Genomic DNA, 17,493 nt, shown 5'->3' on the forward strand with positions numbered 1-17,493 from the left:
TGATTTCGATTTCGGTGATTTCGGCTCACTGATTCATTAAACCGAGAAACGTCTCTTAGGGACACATGTCTAGTTCGTACTGAGCCGAGAAACGATTTATTAATATTCAAAATGCCTTTTTATGAACTGAGTCATCTGTAGTTTCAAAACAAACTGTACCTAGACATAACAGACTCTAAAAATAAATTCTTCTTGGCTTGCCATGTTACATGAATTACATATTTCATAACAGAGTAAAACCTTATGACATATATGTATTACTAAAGAACTGGGCTGAATCGTCTTTGAACCGATTCTTTGAAATGATTCATTGAAATGACTCGGACGCTTGCTTGTTCAGGAATCTACTGCGCATGTCAAAGTTCAACCAATGGTACGCTACGTACATGTGACGTTATCCGATTCAGGAAGCGCGTGGAGAGCAGCTTGAATGTCAAAACAGAGACCTATGAGACTAACTAATCGAGTTGTAATAATAGTGCATTTGTTTTATTATCATACTTTGTCAAAAATTTCATCCCAGTTACTGGACGTGAAAGGCACCGTCATTTAAAGCGGAAGGAGCAGAGAAATCGAAGCTGGATCCAGACATTCATAATGATGTCGTTCACATTACAGCGCATTCCTGCCTTCAGCTCTGCGTTGTTCTGTCGATGTAGTTCAAAATCCTTTCAACGACACTGCAGTCGCATATCGTCCAAGAAAGTGAGAGTATCTGATGCGCTCTCAAGCGAAGAGACAGGGGCAAATGTTAGGATACAGGTGAGAACATTGTTTTCCATCACAACCATTGATTTTATGTTAAAGTATTTATTTACCAAAGAGAGCATGCTTGAGATTAAATATGAGATCAAAGTAAATATTAATTGTGAACAGAATATTATATTATTTTATGCTTTTACTTCCAATCGAACTGTAAAAATATGCAAAAAGTGTCAAAAAAGTGCAAAAAGTTGTCAGTTGAACCTCTTTTAAAATAACAAATTTACTTAAATATATGTACTTTTCGTTCCTGTTTTTGTTAAATTCACCAAACACTGTTTGGGAAACCTTAATGTATTGTTTATATCAATATGGTACAAGAATATTTAAATCAGTGTGATGAATGAATTAGGTCGTGTAATATAAAAGTAATCAAAATTAGTCTGATTAGATTATCTAATTAAACTATATTATTTCTCCTTTTCATTTAGTTTAATCTGATGTGCTAAAATACCTAAAACTGAAGTAAAATTTTAAGGTAAATGCTAGATATAAAAATGAAAACCAACAACATATGTATAAAAAATAAAATAAATAAAAACTAAAATAGTATCACAATGATACTAAACTAACAGTGATACTGGTACACACTGTTGGAGATTGTTAATAGTCAAAGTATGTTAGTTGAATAGGCTATAGCTGAATAAACATCTGTGCTCATGTCAACATGTTTGCTGTTCCTGCAGGGATGGGTTCGATCCGTCAGGCCACAGAAAGACAACCTCTTCTTACATCTGAATGATGGAAGTTCATTGCAACCTCTACAGGTTGTTGCCAGCTCACACTTGAATACCAGGTGCTATTTTCTACACTGTCTTTGAGCTAGAACGAATATGAAATACTATTTCAAACGTCTTTGGATTATTTGCAAGTCTTGATATATACACTGACTCCACTTACAGCCACACAAACATGAATGAATGTCATTGTATATGTGTGTGTATATGTGTATATGTGTGTGTGTATATATGTGTGTGTGTGTGTATGTATATGTATATATATATATATATATATATATATATATATATAAAAATATCTAAATATGTATACAGTACAGACCAAAAGTTTGGAAACATTACTATTTTTAATGTTTTTGAAAGAAGTTTCTTCTGCTCATCAAGCGTGCATTTATTTGATCAATAAATACAGAAAAAAAAAATGTAATATTGTGATATATTATTACAATTTAAAATAATTGTTTTTAAATTTATTATACTTTAAATTATCATTTATTTCTGTGATGCAAAGCTGAATTTTTAGGATTAATATCACATGATCCTTTAGAAATCATTCTAATATGATGATTCATTATCAAAGTTGGAAACAGTTCTGCTGCTTAATATTTTTTCAGAACATGTGATACTTTTTTAGGATACTTTGATGAATAAAAAGTAAAAAAATAAAAAATAAAAAAAAGAAGCTATGTTTTTAAAATATAAATATTTTGTAATAACAATATACACTACTGGTCAGTAATTTGGGGTCAGTAATTTTTTATTTATTTTTTTTTTTTTAAATAAAATCAATACTTTTATTCAGCAAGGATGTGTTAAATTGATAAAAAGTGATAGTAAAGAAAATATATTATTAGAATATATATTATTAGAATTTTTTTTATTATTTGAATAAATGCAGTTTTTTTTTTTTGTAACCTTTTATTCATCAAATATATTAGACAGCAGAACTGTTTCCAACACTCATAATAAATCAGAATATTAGAATGATTTCTAAATGATCATGTGATAGACTGGATGTTACATGTGACACTGAAGGCTGGAGTAATGATGCTGAAAATTCAGCTTGCATCACAGGAATAAATTATTTTTTTAAAAGTATATTCAAATAGAAAAACTATTATTTTAAGTTGTAATAATATTTCACAATATTACTGTTTTTTTCTGTATTTTTGATCAAATAAATGCAGGCTTGATGAGCAGAAGAAACTTCTATAAAAAAAATTAAAAATAGTAATGTTTCCAAACTTTTGGTCTGTACTGTATATATATATATATATATATATATATATATATATATATATATATATATATATATATATAAAAAGTTTGAAAACACAAATAAATATATAAATATATATATGTATATATATACAGTACAGACCAAAAGTTTGGAAACATTACTATTTTTAATTTTTTTGAAAGAAGTTTCTTTGGATTAAAAATTAGTTCCCACAGATTGTTTTCTTGCTGTAACTGTACATATATATACATATATATATATATATATATATATATATATATATATATATATATATATATATATATATATATATATGTACACTTCCAGTTACAGCAAGATAATCTGTGGGAACTAATTTCTTATATCCACTAAAAAAATTACCTTTTAATTGCAAAAATAGCAAGAAAATTTTACGTTTATTTGTTTAAATAGTCTTTGAGGCCTCTGTACATGTATAGTTTTGATATATCCTCCCTTCTTGTCAAGAGACCTCACATTCGGCTGTGCTGTTGACATCACTGGCACCTTAGAGAAGAGCCCAAGTAAGAGACAGAATGTGGAGTTACATGCTCAGCATATTAAAGTGGTTGGAGAATGCAATCCTGTGGTGAGTCTTTACTTTAAAAATAAATCAGTCAGATAAAACTGATGAAAAGTGATTTATAAAAAAGTCATGATTAGATCACGGTTAATTTACTGATCCAGTATGTCTACTCTAGGACTTTCCTTTCAAGATCAAGGAGCGTCATTCTCTGGAGTATGTCAGGCAGTTTCCTCACCTCAGATGCCGAACGAATGCCTTCAGCTCTTTGCTCAGGATACGCAGTGAGGCTACAGCTGCTATCCAGTCATTCTTCAGGGTAAGCATTACCGTTTAAAGTTTGGCATCAGTAAGATTTCTCGAAAGAAGTGTCTTATGCCCACCAAGGCTGCATTTATTTGATCATAGTATTGTGAAATATTTATATAATTTAAAAATAACAGTTTTGTTTTAATGTATTTTAATAAGACATTTATTCCTGTAAAGCGGAGCTGAATCTTAGTGTCATTACTCCAGTCTTCAGTGTCACATGATCCTTCAGAAATCATTTAAATATTCTGATTTGTTGCTTAAAAAACCGTGTGTGTGTTTATGAATTTTACATATATTATTTTACAGTGTGTAATATTAGAAATGTGTTAAAAAACCTGAATAGTAGTGAACAATTATTTTTAATGTATTTTCATTCTTTTATTCTTAGAATAGCTGTATAGTTTGCAAGTTAACAACAAATCATGATTATAAAAAATAATAATACAATTATAACCAATTCATGATCCTTCAGAAATCATTTGAATATTCTTACTATAATATAATTACTTAAGAAACAATTATTTTTATCAATTGTAAACAGTTCTGCTGCTTATTATTTTTTGGAAACCTTAATGCATTTTTTTCAGGATTATTTGTTGAATAGAAAGTTTAAAATAACAGAATTTATTTGAAATACAATAAACTGAATGTATTAATAAATTGTATGTATATATATATATATATATATATATAGAATTATTATTATTATTATTATTTTTCTTTTTCTTTTTTTATATATATATATATATATATATATATATATATATATATATATATATATATAGTTTATCATACAGTTTGTAATATTAGAAATGTGTTTAAAAAATCTTACTGCCCCAAAATGTTTGAATAGTAGTTAAAAAAATATTTAAAATGTATTTTCATTCTTTTATTCTTATATTATCTGTACAATGTGCAAACTAGTAACAAATCATGATTATAAAAAACTAATAATTGTAAAATTCTCACATGGCTTATATTTCCATTTGAGTGATTTTGTTAATTGTTGTTACAGGATAACGGTTATGTGCAGATACACACACCAGTGATCACCTCAAATGACTGTGAGGGAGCTGGAGAACTCTTCCAAGTTGAGGTAGGGTCTAGTTGATGGGTGACATGTGAGATATATAGCATCAACCAAAATTATATTTCAAAATATGGTACATGGATGCTATTGATTCTTCCTTAAAACACTGAAAACTTCTGTTTGTGCTCTCTGAAGCCTGCAGGGCATAAAAACGACTCAGATGACCCAAACCCACATTTCTTCTCTGTCCCGGCTTATCTAACAGTCTCAGGACAACTGCACCTGGAGGTGATGGCAGGGTAAACAGTTTAGACACAGCTATACCAGAAATACCAGAGTAAATATCCTTTATGTCTATTGTGTTGGTCAGTGGTTTGAGATCCACCGGAACAGACATTACAAAATATATAATGAATCATTAGCTAAAGTTGAATGCTAAACTGTTTTTTGATTGCTCAGTGTCTGCTGTTGTCTGTTGTAGGGCTTTTTCTGCAGCGTACACATTCGGTCCCACGTTCAGAGCGGAGAACTCTCAAAGCAGGAGACACTTGGCAGAGTTTTACATGGTAGAGGCAGAGATTGCCTTCACTGAGTCACTAGAAGACCTTATGAAGGTAGAAAACTCTTTCCTTCCCACTCATTGCATTACATACACTGAAGACTCTAGCATGCAACTGATTATGGTTTGAAGATGGATTTGAAAGTGTGTACATATCATAATGCATCATTTTCATTTTAAAGCTTGTTTCTCATTCTTCAGGTAATGGAGGACTTATTCAAAGCTGCCACGGAGCATGTGCTGTCCTCTTGCGCAGAGGATGTAGAGTTATTTCACAAATATATTGCACCAGGACACAGGGTATGACACACACTGCTGTTGTTCTGTATGCTTTATAAGAGCATTGAGAGTTTCTCCACTGCAATGGCTGTAATAAAGTGATAATGTTTTATCTTATTTGAACATCCTCAGGATCAAGTGGATCTCATGTTGAAAAGAAAATTTAATGTGTACGTATTATATTTCAGTTCAGACTACTTTTACTTTTTAAAAAAGGCCTTGAGCTTGAGAGAAACACTTCATAATTTTTTCTTCTTGTAAAAAGTTTTCTGAATATTAGCTGTTAAAAGTAAGAATCATTCATTTTTGTATGTCATCTCTCTTTGAGCCATGCATTTTTATTGCACGATTTTAAATTGTTATATTTGCGTTTTACAGCATTTCTTACACTGAGGCCATAGACATTCTAAAGAGCAGTTCACAGAACTTTACATTCAGCACTGAGGCAAGTAAAGTACAGCATATGTTTGTTTTAAATAATTACTATACGTAATATAAGAGATACTTTAAGAAATGCACATTAAATAAAAATATGATGTCCATTAGCATTCAAAAGTTTGGTGTCAGTAAGAAATGACTACTTTTATTCAGCAAGGATGCATTAAATGGGTCAAAAGTGACTAAAGGCAATGTTACAAAATATTTTTATTTCAACTTTTTATCAAAGAATCCTGAAACAAACACAGTTTGCACAAAATATTAACCAGCACAATTTTTTTTCAACATTTCAAATGTTTCTCAAGCAGCAAAATCAGTATATTATAATTGGAGTAATGATGCTGAAAATTCAGTTTGGCATCACAGAAATAAATTACATTTTAAAAGATAATAAAATAGAAAACTCTTATTTTAAATTCTAATAATATCTTAATTAAATTAACTATATTTTTTAATCAAGTAAAAACAGTATTACTGGATTACATTAAAACACAACCTTACTGACACAAACTTTTTAATGGTAGTGTATATGTCAGTTTTTTTTAATAATGTCTGTTCTCCCTTTCTTTGGCATATGCTTTACATTAGTGGGGCTGTGATCTTCAGACAGAACATGAGAAGTTCCTAGTGAAACATTGTGGAAATGTCCCAGTGTTTGTCATCAACTATCCCTACGAGTTAAAGCCTTTCTATGCCCGAGACAACCAGGATCAGCCCAACCACACTGTAAGACTGAACTCACCATCAGTCTGTGGTCCTGCCATGAGTTCCACTCAACTGCTAATCTGTTTGAAATATGTTTATATTATGTGTTTAAAGCCTAGAGTAAATGATCAGATGTGATAAAGATGTCATGGCATGCCTTTCAGAATTCAGCTTGTCCAATAGACCTTTTCCCCACTTTTCCTCACCTCTATGTGCTCACTGCTTATTCACTGATGATTTTTTTGGACAGGCAGCTGCTGTAGATCTCTTGGTGCCTGGAGTGGGGGAGCTTTGTGGTGGATCCCTGAGAGAGGAGAGACTAGAACTTCTGAGTCAGCGACTAGCACAGTAAGAATAAGTGAAGAGTCCATTTTCACATTGTAATACGTAATAAAAATAATATATGTTGTAATTATTTAAGACATGGATAAACTACTGTTCAAAAGTGCTCACAAAGGCTGCACTTATCGCATCAAAAATGCTGTAAAATCAATAACGTAAAATATTACAATTTACTTACAATTAAAAATAACTATTTTTTAACTATTTTAGTGTCACTGCAGTCTTCAGTGTAATGTGATCCTTCAGAAATAGTGTTAATATACTGATTTGGTGTAAAAAAAAAAAAAAAAAAAAAAAAAAACCTTTCTTATTAATAATGCTGAAAACAGTTGTGCTGCTTAATATTTTTGTGGAAATTGTGATACATTTTTCCAAAGAACAGCATTTATTTGACAGAAAATTTTGAAATAGATATTTTGTAACAACATGCCAATTTTAATCGTTTTATTGCATCTTGGCTGAATACAAAAAAAACAAAACAAAAACTGACACCTGATCAAGTACTAAAGGTTTTTTATTCGCACTGTTATGTTGATTTGTACTGGGGGGGAAAAAAGTGTATTTTAGTAAATCCGAAAATACTTTTAGCCTATAGTGTATATTCTGTATGTTAGAATGTCAAATGTATTATTTTTATTATCAACCCTTTTGTGCACAAATATGGCACCAAAAATGTAATGTGATGCTTTCCATACATAACATGTTTGCTGATGTATTACTAAGTACTATTCACTTGCATCTCCTGCATGTTTTCCCTCTTTTCACAGGGCTGGATTGGCGGACACATATGCATGGTACGTTTCTAGGAACAACATTTGCTGCCCAGCCATGTTTTTTATTCCAGAATTAAGATGCATTTGCATATTATATGTTTGAGTAGTGTTTCTTTACAAAGTGACATCGCCAACTAGAGGCCTGGCATGCATAATGCAGCATTGTAAGTTGTGTTCTTGGATCTGTGTGAATGGGGGTTGCTTTGACAACGTTGCCATTTGTACATGAAAAACGCAAAAAAGGAAAAACTTCACTATGTTGTCATACCCTTGATGAGCATCTTTGTGATTGACAGGTATCTGCAGCTGAGAGAGTTTGGCTCAGTCCCCCATGGTGGGTTTGGGATGGGCTTTGAGAGGTACCTGCTGTGCATTCTGGGACTTCACAATATTAAAGATGTGATTCCATTTGCAAGGTTCTCACACTCCTGCCTGCTCTGAAACAGTGTTTTCCTGAAGCCACCCAGTACTGCACATTTTGAATGTCTTTTATGTGTGACACCCACTTGAGGTCTTGAAGTCTCTATCAATGAGCTTCAGGTGTGTTTGATTAGGTAAGCATACAAAATGAGCAATATTGATGAAGCTAGAAACTAATTTTAGGAACCACTGCTCTAGTGTAGCAGGATGACTAATGTGTTTCATGCATTTTCATGAAACATATTCATCTTCTCTGTTATAGATAGGAGCAGATATAAACAGTCATTTGTTTTTGTTGATTTTTTTTATTATTATTTATGACCGCTATCATCAATCACATTTAACATCTTTGAAATAAAATCATTCTCTTAGTCTTCTGATAGCATCTTTGATTTTGTGATGCAGAAGAGTTATTTTTGAATTTAATTACATTTTGTCTGCAAAGACTAATGTCCACTGTTTCATTCTGTGAATATTAAATGAAAAATATAGAAGTTTTAGTTGAGTGAGTGAACTTTTTTTTTATTTTTACTAAACAGTGGATCTGGCAAAAACCTCTGCAGCCTTTCAAATTAAGTAATCAGTTTTTTTTAAATTATTTACAAATGTACATCAATTTTCACATCCTTCAGCAAGCAACATCACCAGTCGTTAATATTGCTGCCTCAAGCCAAAGGCACAAAATGCTACCAGAGCTTGCTGGCCCTGCGAGATGTTAAAGTGGATGGACGAAGAGGCCACTCAGTTCTGCCTATCAGACGAAACAGCTGCACAGATGACACTCTCAGAGTGGCAGTGATTGGTCTTACACCTGGAACAAAACACAGAAATGAGCTTTATTGTTAAATTCATTATTATAACAGGTGGCGTTTTAAATTGTTTTTAGCTCATTTCAGGCTCAGTACCTAAAACCAGTCATGGTGAACAATCCTGTCCAGATCAAGCTGATGCTGCAGAAGGGAGCAGACCAAATGGCAGCATACTGTGCAGAAAGATGGGAGAGATGTCTGATTGTTACTGTAAACTACATTCACTCTTGTTATTCTAAACTGAAATATCTTAGGTCAGAAAAACAGGATAAATTGCTGCATTATCAATATGCCATCTATTTAGCCTATTAAGTCTTGTAGTAGAATTGTACTTGCGGAGAAGAACTCGCCTTCTGTCAAGCCAGGTTTGGACCAGGTGTTCATGTTGGTCCTGTAAGATGTTGAAACCATCTAGAATATATCCACACAGCATTCTGAACAAGAGGATGCTCAATGCTGCCTCTGTTTGTGTTACACAAAGTGGAACGCATCCATGCAGTGTGAGAAACGCTGGATGACTGTGACGAACTGTAGAAGTCCTGCTGGTCCTTCACTGGGCCTTTACTGGCCAGGATTGTTAGGTCAGCTTTTTTGGGGAAGGGCCTTGGGATGTTTAGACTGGATGAAAGAAAAAATTTTTGGCCGTTAAATGGTTATAAATGGGGATTTAACTCAGTCTTGGGTAATTCTTTTCTATTGAAAAATCACTTGTACTCACAATGCTGATACTTTCCACACGTTTCGACTTTTTGACAAATTTTACTGCCACCTAATAGACAAAACAAAACAATATACCATAGGATGGAATACCATAACAAATCATAATACAAAAAATAAATAAATTATCAATTCGAAGTGTGAGTTTTTATCCTACACTTATAATACACTCTTTTTTCTTTCTTTTTTTTCAATTTGCGATAGAAGAACCATTCTGGGTTCTCCAAAGAATGTTTCAGTGAACAGTTTTTAAAGGTGGGGTAAGTGATTTCTGGTAGCCAGTGTTGATATTTCAAATCACCAAAACAAACACGCCCCTACCCCAAAAGGGTCTCACCCCTATTTTAATAGCAACCTCGGCGTCCAATCGTAGGCCTTCCCGCTCCTTGAGTTCTCTCCAGCGCTGGAAAGCTGATCTGATATTTACACGGGTTCTACTTCTTGCCTTATCTTAAGCCTTCTTTTGTTCCGCAGATGGTTTCCTCTTTTGTTTTTTTATCTGCCATCTCTATCTTTCTGTCGTCGCTCGGCTTGGCTAATGTCTGTCCTGTGCACCGAGCGCTCTCTCGTCCCCATCATTGGCCATATGTTTGTTTTGGTACTCAGCCCAACTAAAAAGTACATACCCCACCTTTAAAAGAACCATTTTATTCGTAGTGTGATTTGAATATTTAATTAATCTAAATAACTTTTTGTGCAGTGGATGTTGAAAGGTTCTTCATGGAATGAAGATGCCAATAAAGAACCCTTATTTTAAAGAGTGTAACAAGTCTAGTCAAATCTCAGAATTGTTTTTAGCTCATCTTAGGCTCAGTACCTAAAACCATTCATGGTGAACAATCCTGTCCAGATCAAGCCGACGTTCTGGCTTTTGCTGCAGAAGGGAGCAGATCAAATGACAGCATACTGTGCAGAAAGATGGGAGAGAAGTTAGATTATTACTGAAACCACACCCGTTCTTCTTATTCTAAGCTGTAAGATCTTCAGGTCAGAAAACTGGGATAAATTGCTGCATTATCCTCTGTCCATCTCCTATAAATTTTGTATTAGAATTGTACTTTTGGAGAAGATCTCACCTTCTGTCAAGCCAGGTTTGGACCAGGTGTTCATGTTGGTCCTGTAGAAGTCGAAGCTATCTGGAAAGTGTCCACACAGCATTCTGAACAAGAGGATCCCTAGAGACCAGACCGTCGCTGGCTTTCCATGGAACTCGCCCTTCAGTATGTACTCGGGAGGGCAGTACATAGCTGTTCCTGGAGGAAAAAGAGTTTGTCTGGTGTTTTAGTCATTACCACAGCATGTCTTCTTAGCATTAAGTATTGAGTTAACTGATTCACAAAAGAGTTTTTAGATATAAAACACACCACTGAATTTTGTGTAGGCAGATTCTGTCAGGAGACTGCCACATCCAAAGTCAATTAGCTTGACTTCGATGTACTCCAAGTTTATCAGCAGGTTCTCTAATTTAATGTCCCCATGGTAAACTCCACGGCGACAACATGCACTGGCGGCTTGCGTTGCCCCAAACATGATGAGCCTCGCTAACTTCTCGTCGATGCTGCCTCCATTGCGTTGCACAAAACGGAAAACGTCCATGCAGTGTGAGAAGCGCTGGACGACAATGACATAGAAGTTCTGCTGGTCCTGCCAGTCCAGCAGCCTAATAATATCCATCACTGGGCCTTTATTGGCCAGAATTGTCAGGGCGACTTCTTTGGGAAGGGGCTTGGGATGATCAGGCTGGAAGAAAGAAACATTTTATGATGTAGAATGGGAATTTAACTCAGTCTTGGGAAAGTGTGTCTAGTGAAAAATCACTTGTACTCACAATGCTGATATATTCCGTGTTTTTTGTCTTTTTGACAAATTTCACTGCCACCTGATGAACGAAACAAAAAGCATTGATGTGTAGGATGCCATGAATTATAACAAAATACAAAAAACATAGTCAAAGCATGAATTTTAATCCTACACTTTTAAAAATAAAGGTTCTCCAAAGACCATTTCAGTGAACACTTTTTAAAAGAGCCATTTTTTCTTAATGCGAAGAATATCTTGATCTTCATGTAACCATTCTTCATGTAGCCAATAAAGAACCTTTATTTTTAAGATTGTAAAGACCAAGAGCAGTTTATCTAAGTTAAAAAAATCAAACCTTAAGTCTATCCTCCAAACGAGTCGCCTTATAGACAGCGCCAAATCCACCTTGACCCAGCTTGCTGCCAATTGCATATCGGCAGCAAATGTTGTCTATTAAAAGATGAAAAGAAGAAGACAATGTTTAGTGGTACTTCTTCAGATAAGGGCTTGTGTGTGTTATGTTTGTGATTGTGGCAATAAACTCACCTTCGGGTCTCATGTCCACTTCATTACTGTCAAACTCTATCATCAGAGGAGACACTTCACCTGCTCTCACACTGACTGGAGCATCGTGGACTTGAGTTTGGAGGTCTTTCTGCACCAGAGGCTCAGCAGTAGGAGGGACTTGAAGAACACTGGTATGAGGTTCCTCCAGATCAGTGACCTCTACAGATCTGGAGATGGGCTGTAGAGGCTTCTGATCTAAATAGGAGAATACCAGCACAAGATGTTAGTTAGCAGTAACTGTAAATAAATAATAATTACATTTCGTGGTGACAGAATTATGAATTGTTCACCTATTAAACGTGCAAAGTATAATTCTGTTTCACTCTTGAATTTCGAAGTAGGCCTAATGTATTATAGCTAAAAGAGAAGCTAAAAAGAGTGTTTTACTATCATGTAATCTACTATCCGTAGATATGCATATTTAGGTGTGAATAGTTAAGTGACACTTAAATGTAAAGAGCTCCAGAAAATGAATTACAGTTCAAAATTTTCATAACAGTTGTGTCATTTACCGTCAATTCTCCCGGATGTTTCCGTCTCAGTACCTTGGTCCTTCATCTCAACCTGACCTGAGCTCTTGCTTTTGGGGATTTTTTTCCTCAAACGAGAAGAGAGCCACTTAAAGAAGTGGCCCACTTTCTTTTGATTCCTCTTGTTCTCCTCTTTCGGAGGAGAGGTGGGAAGCACATTTCCCTCCCCTTCATCCACAGGCTTCTCATCAGGCTGACGAGGATGATGTTTCTCTGCCGTGTCGGGGCTGGATTTTGGGGGTTTACTGTGAGGGAGGTCGTAGACCTGCTCGCTCTCCGTTAACGGTTCTACTCGTGAAGAACACTGTCCCATGATCAATTTCTGTTGTGTATCAATCAGACTTGAGCAGCAACAAACTGAGTAGTCTAAATGAGTGAAGTGACGAGCGTTGCTCGGCTTTAAACGCGCAACGTTCTAAAAGTTCTACGTTTCTTTGTGACATCACAGTGGCTCAGACATAGCTGAGGAATTTTTTTTTTTTTTTTTTTGCACAGTAGTTAGTTAAATGAATCCGGCTAAATATTGTACCGTTGTTGTAAACATCACGTTTTGTATATGTATTAAATATATTATGTATTACAATTACAAATTATGGAGCCTTGTATTAACTATCAATGGGATGTGTTAACTATTGTGAAGTTTAAAAGATTATATATATATATATATATATATATATATATATATATATATATATATATATATATATATACACAACAATAACAGAACGTTTCTTGTGTTTATTTCTCATTTCTCGGTCAGACAGCTGTGCCTGTGACCGCCTCTTTCTGGATGTATTACTCAGATGTATTGGATGTATTAGCTTTAAAAAATATCGTTTGTTTTATTTTCTTCTTAACGCCATTCCAGCATATATGGCTATATTCATGGCGAGAACCAGTTAGTCCATATACAAGTCTATTATATTGTCAAATATAGTCACAACTTAAGGAAACAAACGTGAAAGTCTCTCTCTCTCTCTCTCTCATTTTTTTCAAGGAAACAATTTCGAGAAACCTATTAGATTATTTAAAGGAACCTTTCCAACGTATTGCATTCAAATAACCAGTGCTAATCAGTTTTTTTTTATCAACCAGACATAATACAACGCGAACAAATTGTATAAGCACGTGTACATTGAGATCTTGCATTACATAAATTCGTCCACTAGGTGGCGTGTTTCTCAAACTAATTAACACGTTTGTTAAAGTTACGGCTGGTTCAAATTCAGGGAAAACACTGCTGAGGCTCATTTTATAACATGAGGCAACAGGCTATACCTTAAAGTAAATGTTATTTTCTGAGAAATGCTTACAAACTTTAGAAGACTTAAAAGAGGGCTGAGATAAATTAACTAGGCTATGTGTGCGAGTCGGTATTGACGCAGTGAACTCCACGTTTGTGCTTCATTGTCTCTGTTCATCCCTATAGTGAGAAAGAGTCCCGTCCCTTCAATTCAGAGGGCGTGGTGTATGTGTGTGTGAGTGAGTGGGAAAACAAACAGCATACAACCAACAGTACTTCCTACATCTGCTTACAACTCGAGCGTTTCTTCCCCTCACCTCGCGTCAAGCGTCTCTCCTGCGCGTAGTGTTTACAGTGAGTCCTGCTGAGCTCAGAGGACGCGTCCCATCATCACTAAATGACGCGCCGCAGCGCTGCAGTTTTACATCCACACCACAGCTCCACACGCGTTCAACATAGATGGACCCGCATCATCTGAGGACTTCAGAGTGATATTACTGTCGTGATTGTGTTTTTCGGTTTGTAAAATGAGCGGAGGGGAAATCATCTGTCAGGGATGGTTGAGAAAGTCGCCACCCGAGAAGAAGCTCCGGAGATATGTAAGTGTTTCAAACGCTATGTTCTTCTGTGCTAGAATATTGTGCTTTATGTACAGTAACAGTGATGCAGAAAGCTGTGCATAACTTTTATTAATCAATTATTTGAAAGGAATCTATTCATCCTTCTAATGAAAATTAAGATGCAAGTGAATATTAGTTTATAATTCAACAAGATGAGCTTGACTTTGGTTCTGTTTGAGAAAAAAAAAATAAAAAATAGAAAGCAACTTTGACCCAGCATAAGTGCCCAAAACCCCTCTAAAACCAAAAAACAGACCAGCCTGATAGGCTGAGACCAGCTAAGGTCAGAAAATAATCTTAAACTGGTCTAAAATGTTTATTATTATTATTATTATTATTATTATTGTTGTTGTTTATTTTTTTACAATCCTGATATTTAAAGAGCAGGGTGTCTAAAAACTGCTATATTTGTATAAATAGTGTGCATAAAGATGAGCTTTACATTAACTTGATGGCAATTGAGATGTACACTTAAATGAAACAAGGTGCATCTGACTGATATTGTTTTTAATGCAGATCATTATGTCAATATCTACACAGCAGGGCACAATATATAATGCTGATTTATACATTACACAAACTAAAAGTGCAGTTTGTATATTTTTGCTAATGGTACACATTTTACACATAAAGAAATTAACAGCATTTTTGAGAAATTGATCAGATTCTAAAAAAACAAAAACAAAACCGAAGGCTTCTATGTGGAGTGGGTCTGCCACTCATGTTAAAATCACATGACCTGTCATTCCCTGAATGTTTCTTCAGTACTCCTTTTTCGTAGCATAAACATAAAATTATTTGTTTAGTATAAAACAAAAAGGAATCAAACAGAACTACGGTATAATACTGCGGCGCTTAGTACATTTACATTTACTAGATGCTTTTATCCAAAGCGACTTACAAAGTAGAAGCAATCAGACCAACGAGAGAGCAACAATATACAAGTGCTGTGACAAGTCTTAGTCTAGCACTGTGCACATAGCAAGGTGTATTTTATTTATTTTTTAATAAATAAATTAGACCCAATAAAATAGGTATGTGCTAGTATGAATTGGTCAGGTGCTGGTGAAAAAGATCTGTCTTTAGATGTTTTTTGAAAATGGCTAAAGACTCAGCTGCACGGATTGAGATAGGCAGGTGAACCTACACCAACTGGGGACAGTGCAGGAAAAGGTCCATGAGAGTGATTTTGTGCCTCTTTGGGATGGCACCACGAGGCGTCGTTCACTTGCAGAACGCAAGCTTCTGAAGGGCTCGCAAATTTAGTTGTATTGGTGCAGCGCCAGAGGTTGTCTTGTAGGCAAGCATCAGTACCTTGAATTTGTTGTGAGCGGCTATTAGCAGCCAGTGCAAGCTAAACAGAGCGATTGCTATACAGACTAAACTTCATGCATCCAGACCAGTAGGTGTCAGTATAGTCCAAAACACTTAAGGTCAAATTAGATCCAGCTAGCTGAACATAAACAAAAACTTACTGAGTGCACTTTCAATGATAACAATGAGACGCGAAACAGCTGAAATCAAACAAGTACTTATTTTACACAATATTTCTTAAATTGACTGAAAGCATTAAAACCAAAATGTGATGACAAGGCAGTCGATGCATTTGACACAAGGAGAAATGAACTGCTGTTTATCAGTCATGTTGGCACGCTTAGTGGCTGTTGCTGATAATAAATCGACATATATCAGTTAGTACAAGATTACTAATAATCGATCTGAGTATATTTATCTCTTTATTGTTGTCCTAGCTTTAGCAGGTGCATTCTGTTTTGCACTAGCATCTCGTGTAAAACAGAAAAAAACTTTGACTAGAACACACAACTATGTGTTTATTATTTGGGATGACCACCAATAATACCTGCTTTATAATAAGATTATGAGTATTATAATCTGGACTTAATTGAACTAAAGAAGCTGTGCACAAAGGGGTATGAAGACACCACAGAGACACCGTCTGTCTCCTAATTCTGTTTTGGACAGCTGTCTATGCAACTGTTCCTATTAAAAGAGTAGAAACTGTTTACTGTCCCTCTTTCATCCGATATTAGCTTGCTAGTAGCCAGTTGCTGCATTATTGTAAACTGGGGTCCACCGTTGGACATGTGGAGTCCTTACATCCTTCTTTGGTGGCTGAACGTTGGAGACTTTTGCTTTCCGGTTTGCCAAAGCAGATAATGTGTCCTGCACAGAAGCCGGGAAGGCCTTCAGTCCTAGATCTCATAAATACAGCTGTCTCATGTTTATCTACAGTGTTGCATTACAGGACTTCTCCATCCTCCTACCTAACTTTGCCATGATGTCATTCCACTCTCCCGCTCTCTCGTTCTCCTTCCTTCTCTCTCGGTTTCGTCGGGAGAGCCCGTATCTGTATGTCCTCAGATGCACACATGCTAGGTCATTTCCTCATTGTCTTCCACATAAAGCAGCCCTGTCTTATGTGGAGCTGCACAGGAACTGCTCATGTCAAAATAAGTGGGCAGCTGGGGCTGGGAAGAGGAAAAGCAGACACATGTTTACCTTATAAGTGAAGGTCAGTACTCCTTGAATCAAAAAACGAGTTCACTCAAAAATGCAACATAGGCTCATTGGAAAAACACTCAACTACGTTTTTGTGAAACTCTAAAAACATTCCCATTGTATCCATACAATTCACTGCTGTACCCAGCCCAAATCAACAACAGAGGCAGTAAAACACCAACATCTTTTATTCTCTTTCACATGAATTATGATTACATAAACAGATTATACATTAAATAACTGGTTAATCCCCATTTACACCAAGAACGATAACTATAAAGATAACGATATTAGCATCCTCACCAGTGGAATGTTTATTCTAAGCGCACATGCGTCTGCCACTTTAAATTCTCGAGCTCGTTATAGCAGGATGGATTCTGATTGGGTGTCAGTGTTTGGATCATTCATCAGCTGGAAAAAAGTCATTCTAGAAGTGATTCCAACGGTATCGTTTCTCTGTGCCTTTATCGTTATCGTAAGAACGATTTTTAGAACTATATCTTTAACCTTATCTTTATAGTTATTGTCCTTGGTGTGAACGGGCCTTTA

The 17,493-nt window shown here is 35.2% G+C and overlaps 3 protein-coding genes across 4 annotated transcripts in view; 2 read left to right on the forward strand and 1 right to left on the reverse strand.

The window, feature by feature from the left end:
• Positions 1–380: 380 nt before the first annotated feature.
• Positions 381–8,530, forward strand: LOC122139785 (probable asparagine--tRNA ligase, mitochondrial). Its single transcript, XM_042739134.1, has 14 exons — positions 381–762; positions 1,449–1,558; positions 3,226–3,346; positions 3,459–3,599; positions 4,608–4,688; positions 4,818–4,921; positions 5,104–5,236; positions 5,383–5,481; positions 5,593–5,630; positions 5,839–5,905; positions 6,487–6,624; positions 6,854–6,951; positions 7,713–7,739; positions 8,015–8,530. The coding sequence occupies exons 1-14, from the start codon at positions 598–600 to the stop codon at positions 8,157–8,159; spliced, it is 1,467 nt and encodes a 488-aa protein (XP_042595068.1). The 5' UTR covers positions 381–597; the 3' UTR covers positions 8,160–8,530.
• Positions 8,531–9,274: 744 nt separating this feature from the next.
• Positions 9,275–13,172, reverse strand: LOC109072912 (serine/threonine-protein kinase pim-2-like). Of its 2 annotated transcripts, XR_006156536.1 has the most exons (9): positions 12,544–13,172; positions 12,011–12,226; positions 11,820–11,914; positions 11,493–11,543; positions 11,029–11,404; positions 10,741–10,917; positions 10,482–10,570; positions 9,666–9,716; positions 9,275–9,565 (listed from the first exon to the last, which is right to left on the reverse strand). XR_006156536.1 is itself a non-coding variant. In XM_042739135.1 (8 exons), the coding sequence occupies exons 1-7, from the start codon at positions 12,872–12,874 to the stop codon at positions 10,482–10,484; spliced, it is 1,335 nt and encodes a 444-aa protein (XP_042595069.1). In that variant the 5' UTR covers positions 12,875–13,172; the 3' UTR covers positions 9,633–9,716. The 2 variants fall into 2 exon arrangements, 1 of the variants encoding a protein (XP_042595069.1); XM_042739135.1 differs by lacking the exon at positions 9,275–9,565 and having other exon boundaries at positions 9,633–9,716.
• Positions 13,173–13,761: 589 nt separating this feature from the next.
• LOC109068363 (GRB2-associated-binding protein 2-like) overlaps positions 13,762–17,493 on the forward strand; it is a 69,470-nt gene continuing 65,738 nt past the window's right edge. The window contains exon 1 of the mRNA XM_042739136.1: positions 13,762–14,403. Coding sequence (XP_042595070.1) covers positions 14,332–14,403 — 72 coding nt within the window. The 5' untranslated portion in view covers positions 13,762–14,331. The remainder of the gene's footprint in view (positions 14,404–17,493) is intronic.

The sequence above is a fragment of the Cyprinus carpio genome, chromosome B15, assembly GCF_018340385.1.
Source record: "Cyprinus carpio isolate SPL01 chromosome B15, ASM1834038v1, whole genome shotgun sequence".
In the NCBI taxonomy this organism is placed as follows: domain Eukaryota; kingdom Metazoa; phylum Chordata; class Actinopteri; order Cypriniformes; family Cyprinidae; genus Cyprinus; species Cyprinus carpio.

Excerpts from the sequence above, each read along its gene's own strand:
- LOC122139785 (XM_042739134.1), top strand. The coding sequence starts at position 598 with ATGATGTCGTTCACATTACAGCGCATTCCTGCCTTCAGCTCTGCGTTG. Across the intron at positions 4,922-5,103 it reads CACCTGGAGGTGATGGCAGG|GGCTTTTTCTGCAGCGTACA; the intron begins GTAAACAGTTTA and ends TGTCTGTTGTAG. Across the intron at positions 5,906-6,486 it reads ACTTTACATTCAGCACTGAG|TGGGGCTGTGATCTTCAGAC; the intron begins GCAAGTAAAGTA and ends GCTTTACATTAG.
- LOC109072912 (XM_042739135.1), bottom strand. The coding sequence starts at position 12,874 with ATGGGACAGTGTTCTTCACGAGTAGAACCGTTAACGGAGAGCGAGCAG. Across the intron at positions 11,915-12,010 it reads AGTGGACATGAGACCCGAAG|ACAACATTTGCTGCCGATAT; the intron begins GTGAGTTTATTG and ends ATCTTTTAATAG. Across the intron at positions 10,571-10,740 it reads CAAACCTGGCTTGACAGAAG|TATGCTGTCATTTGATCTGC; the intron begins GTGAGATCTTCT and ends CTTTCTGCACAG.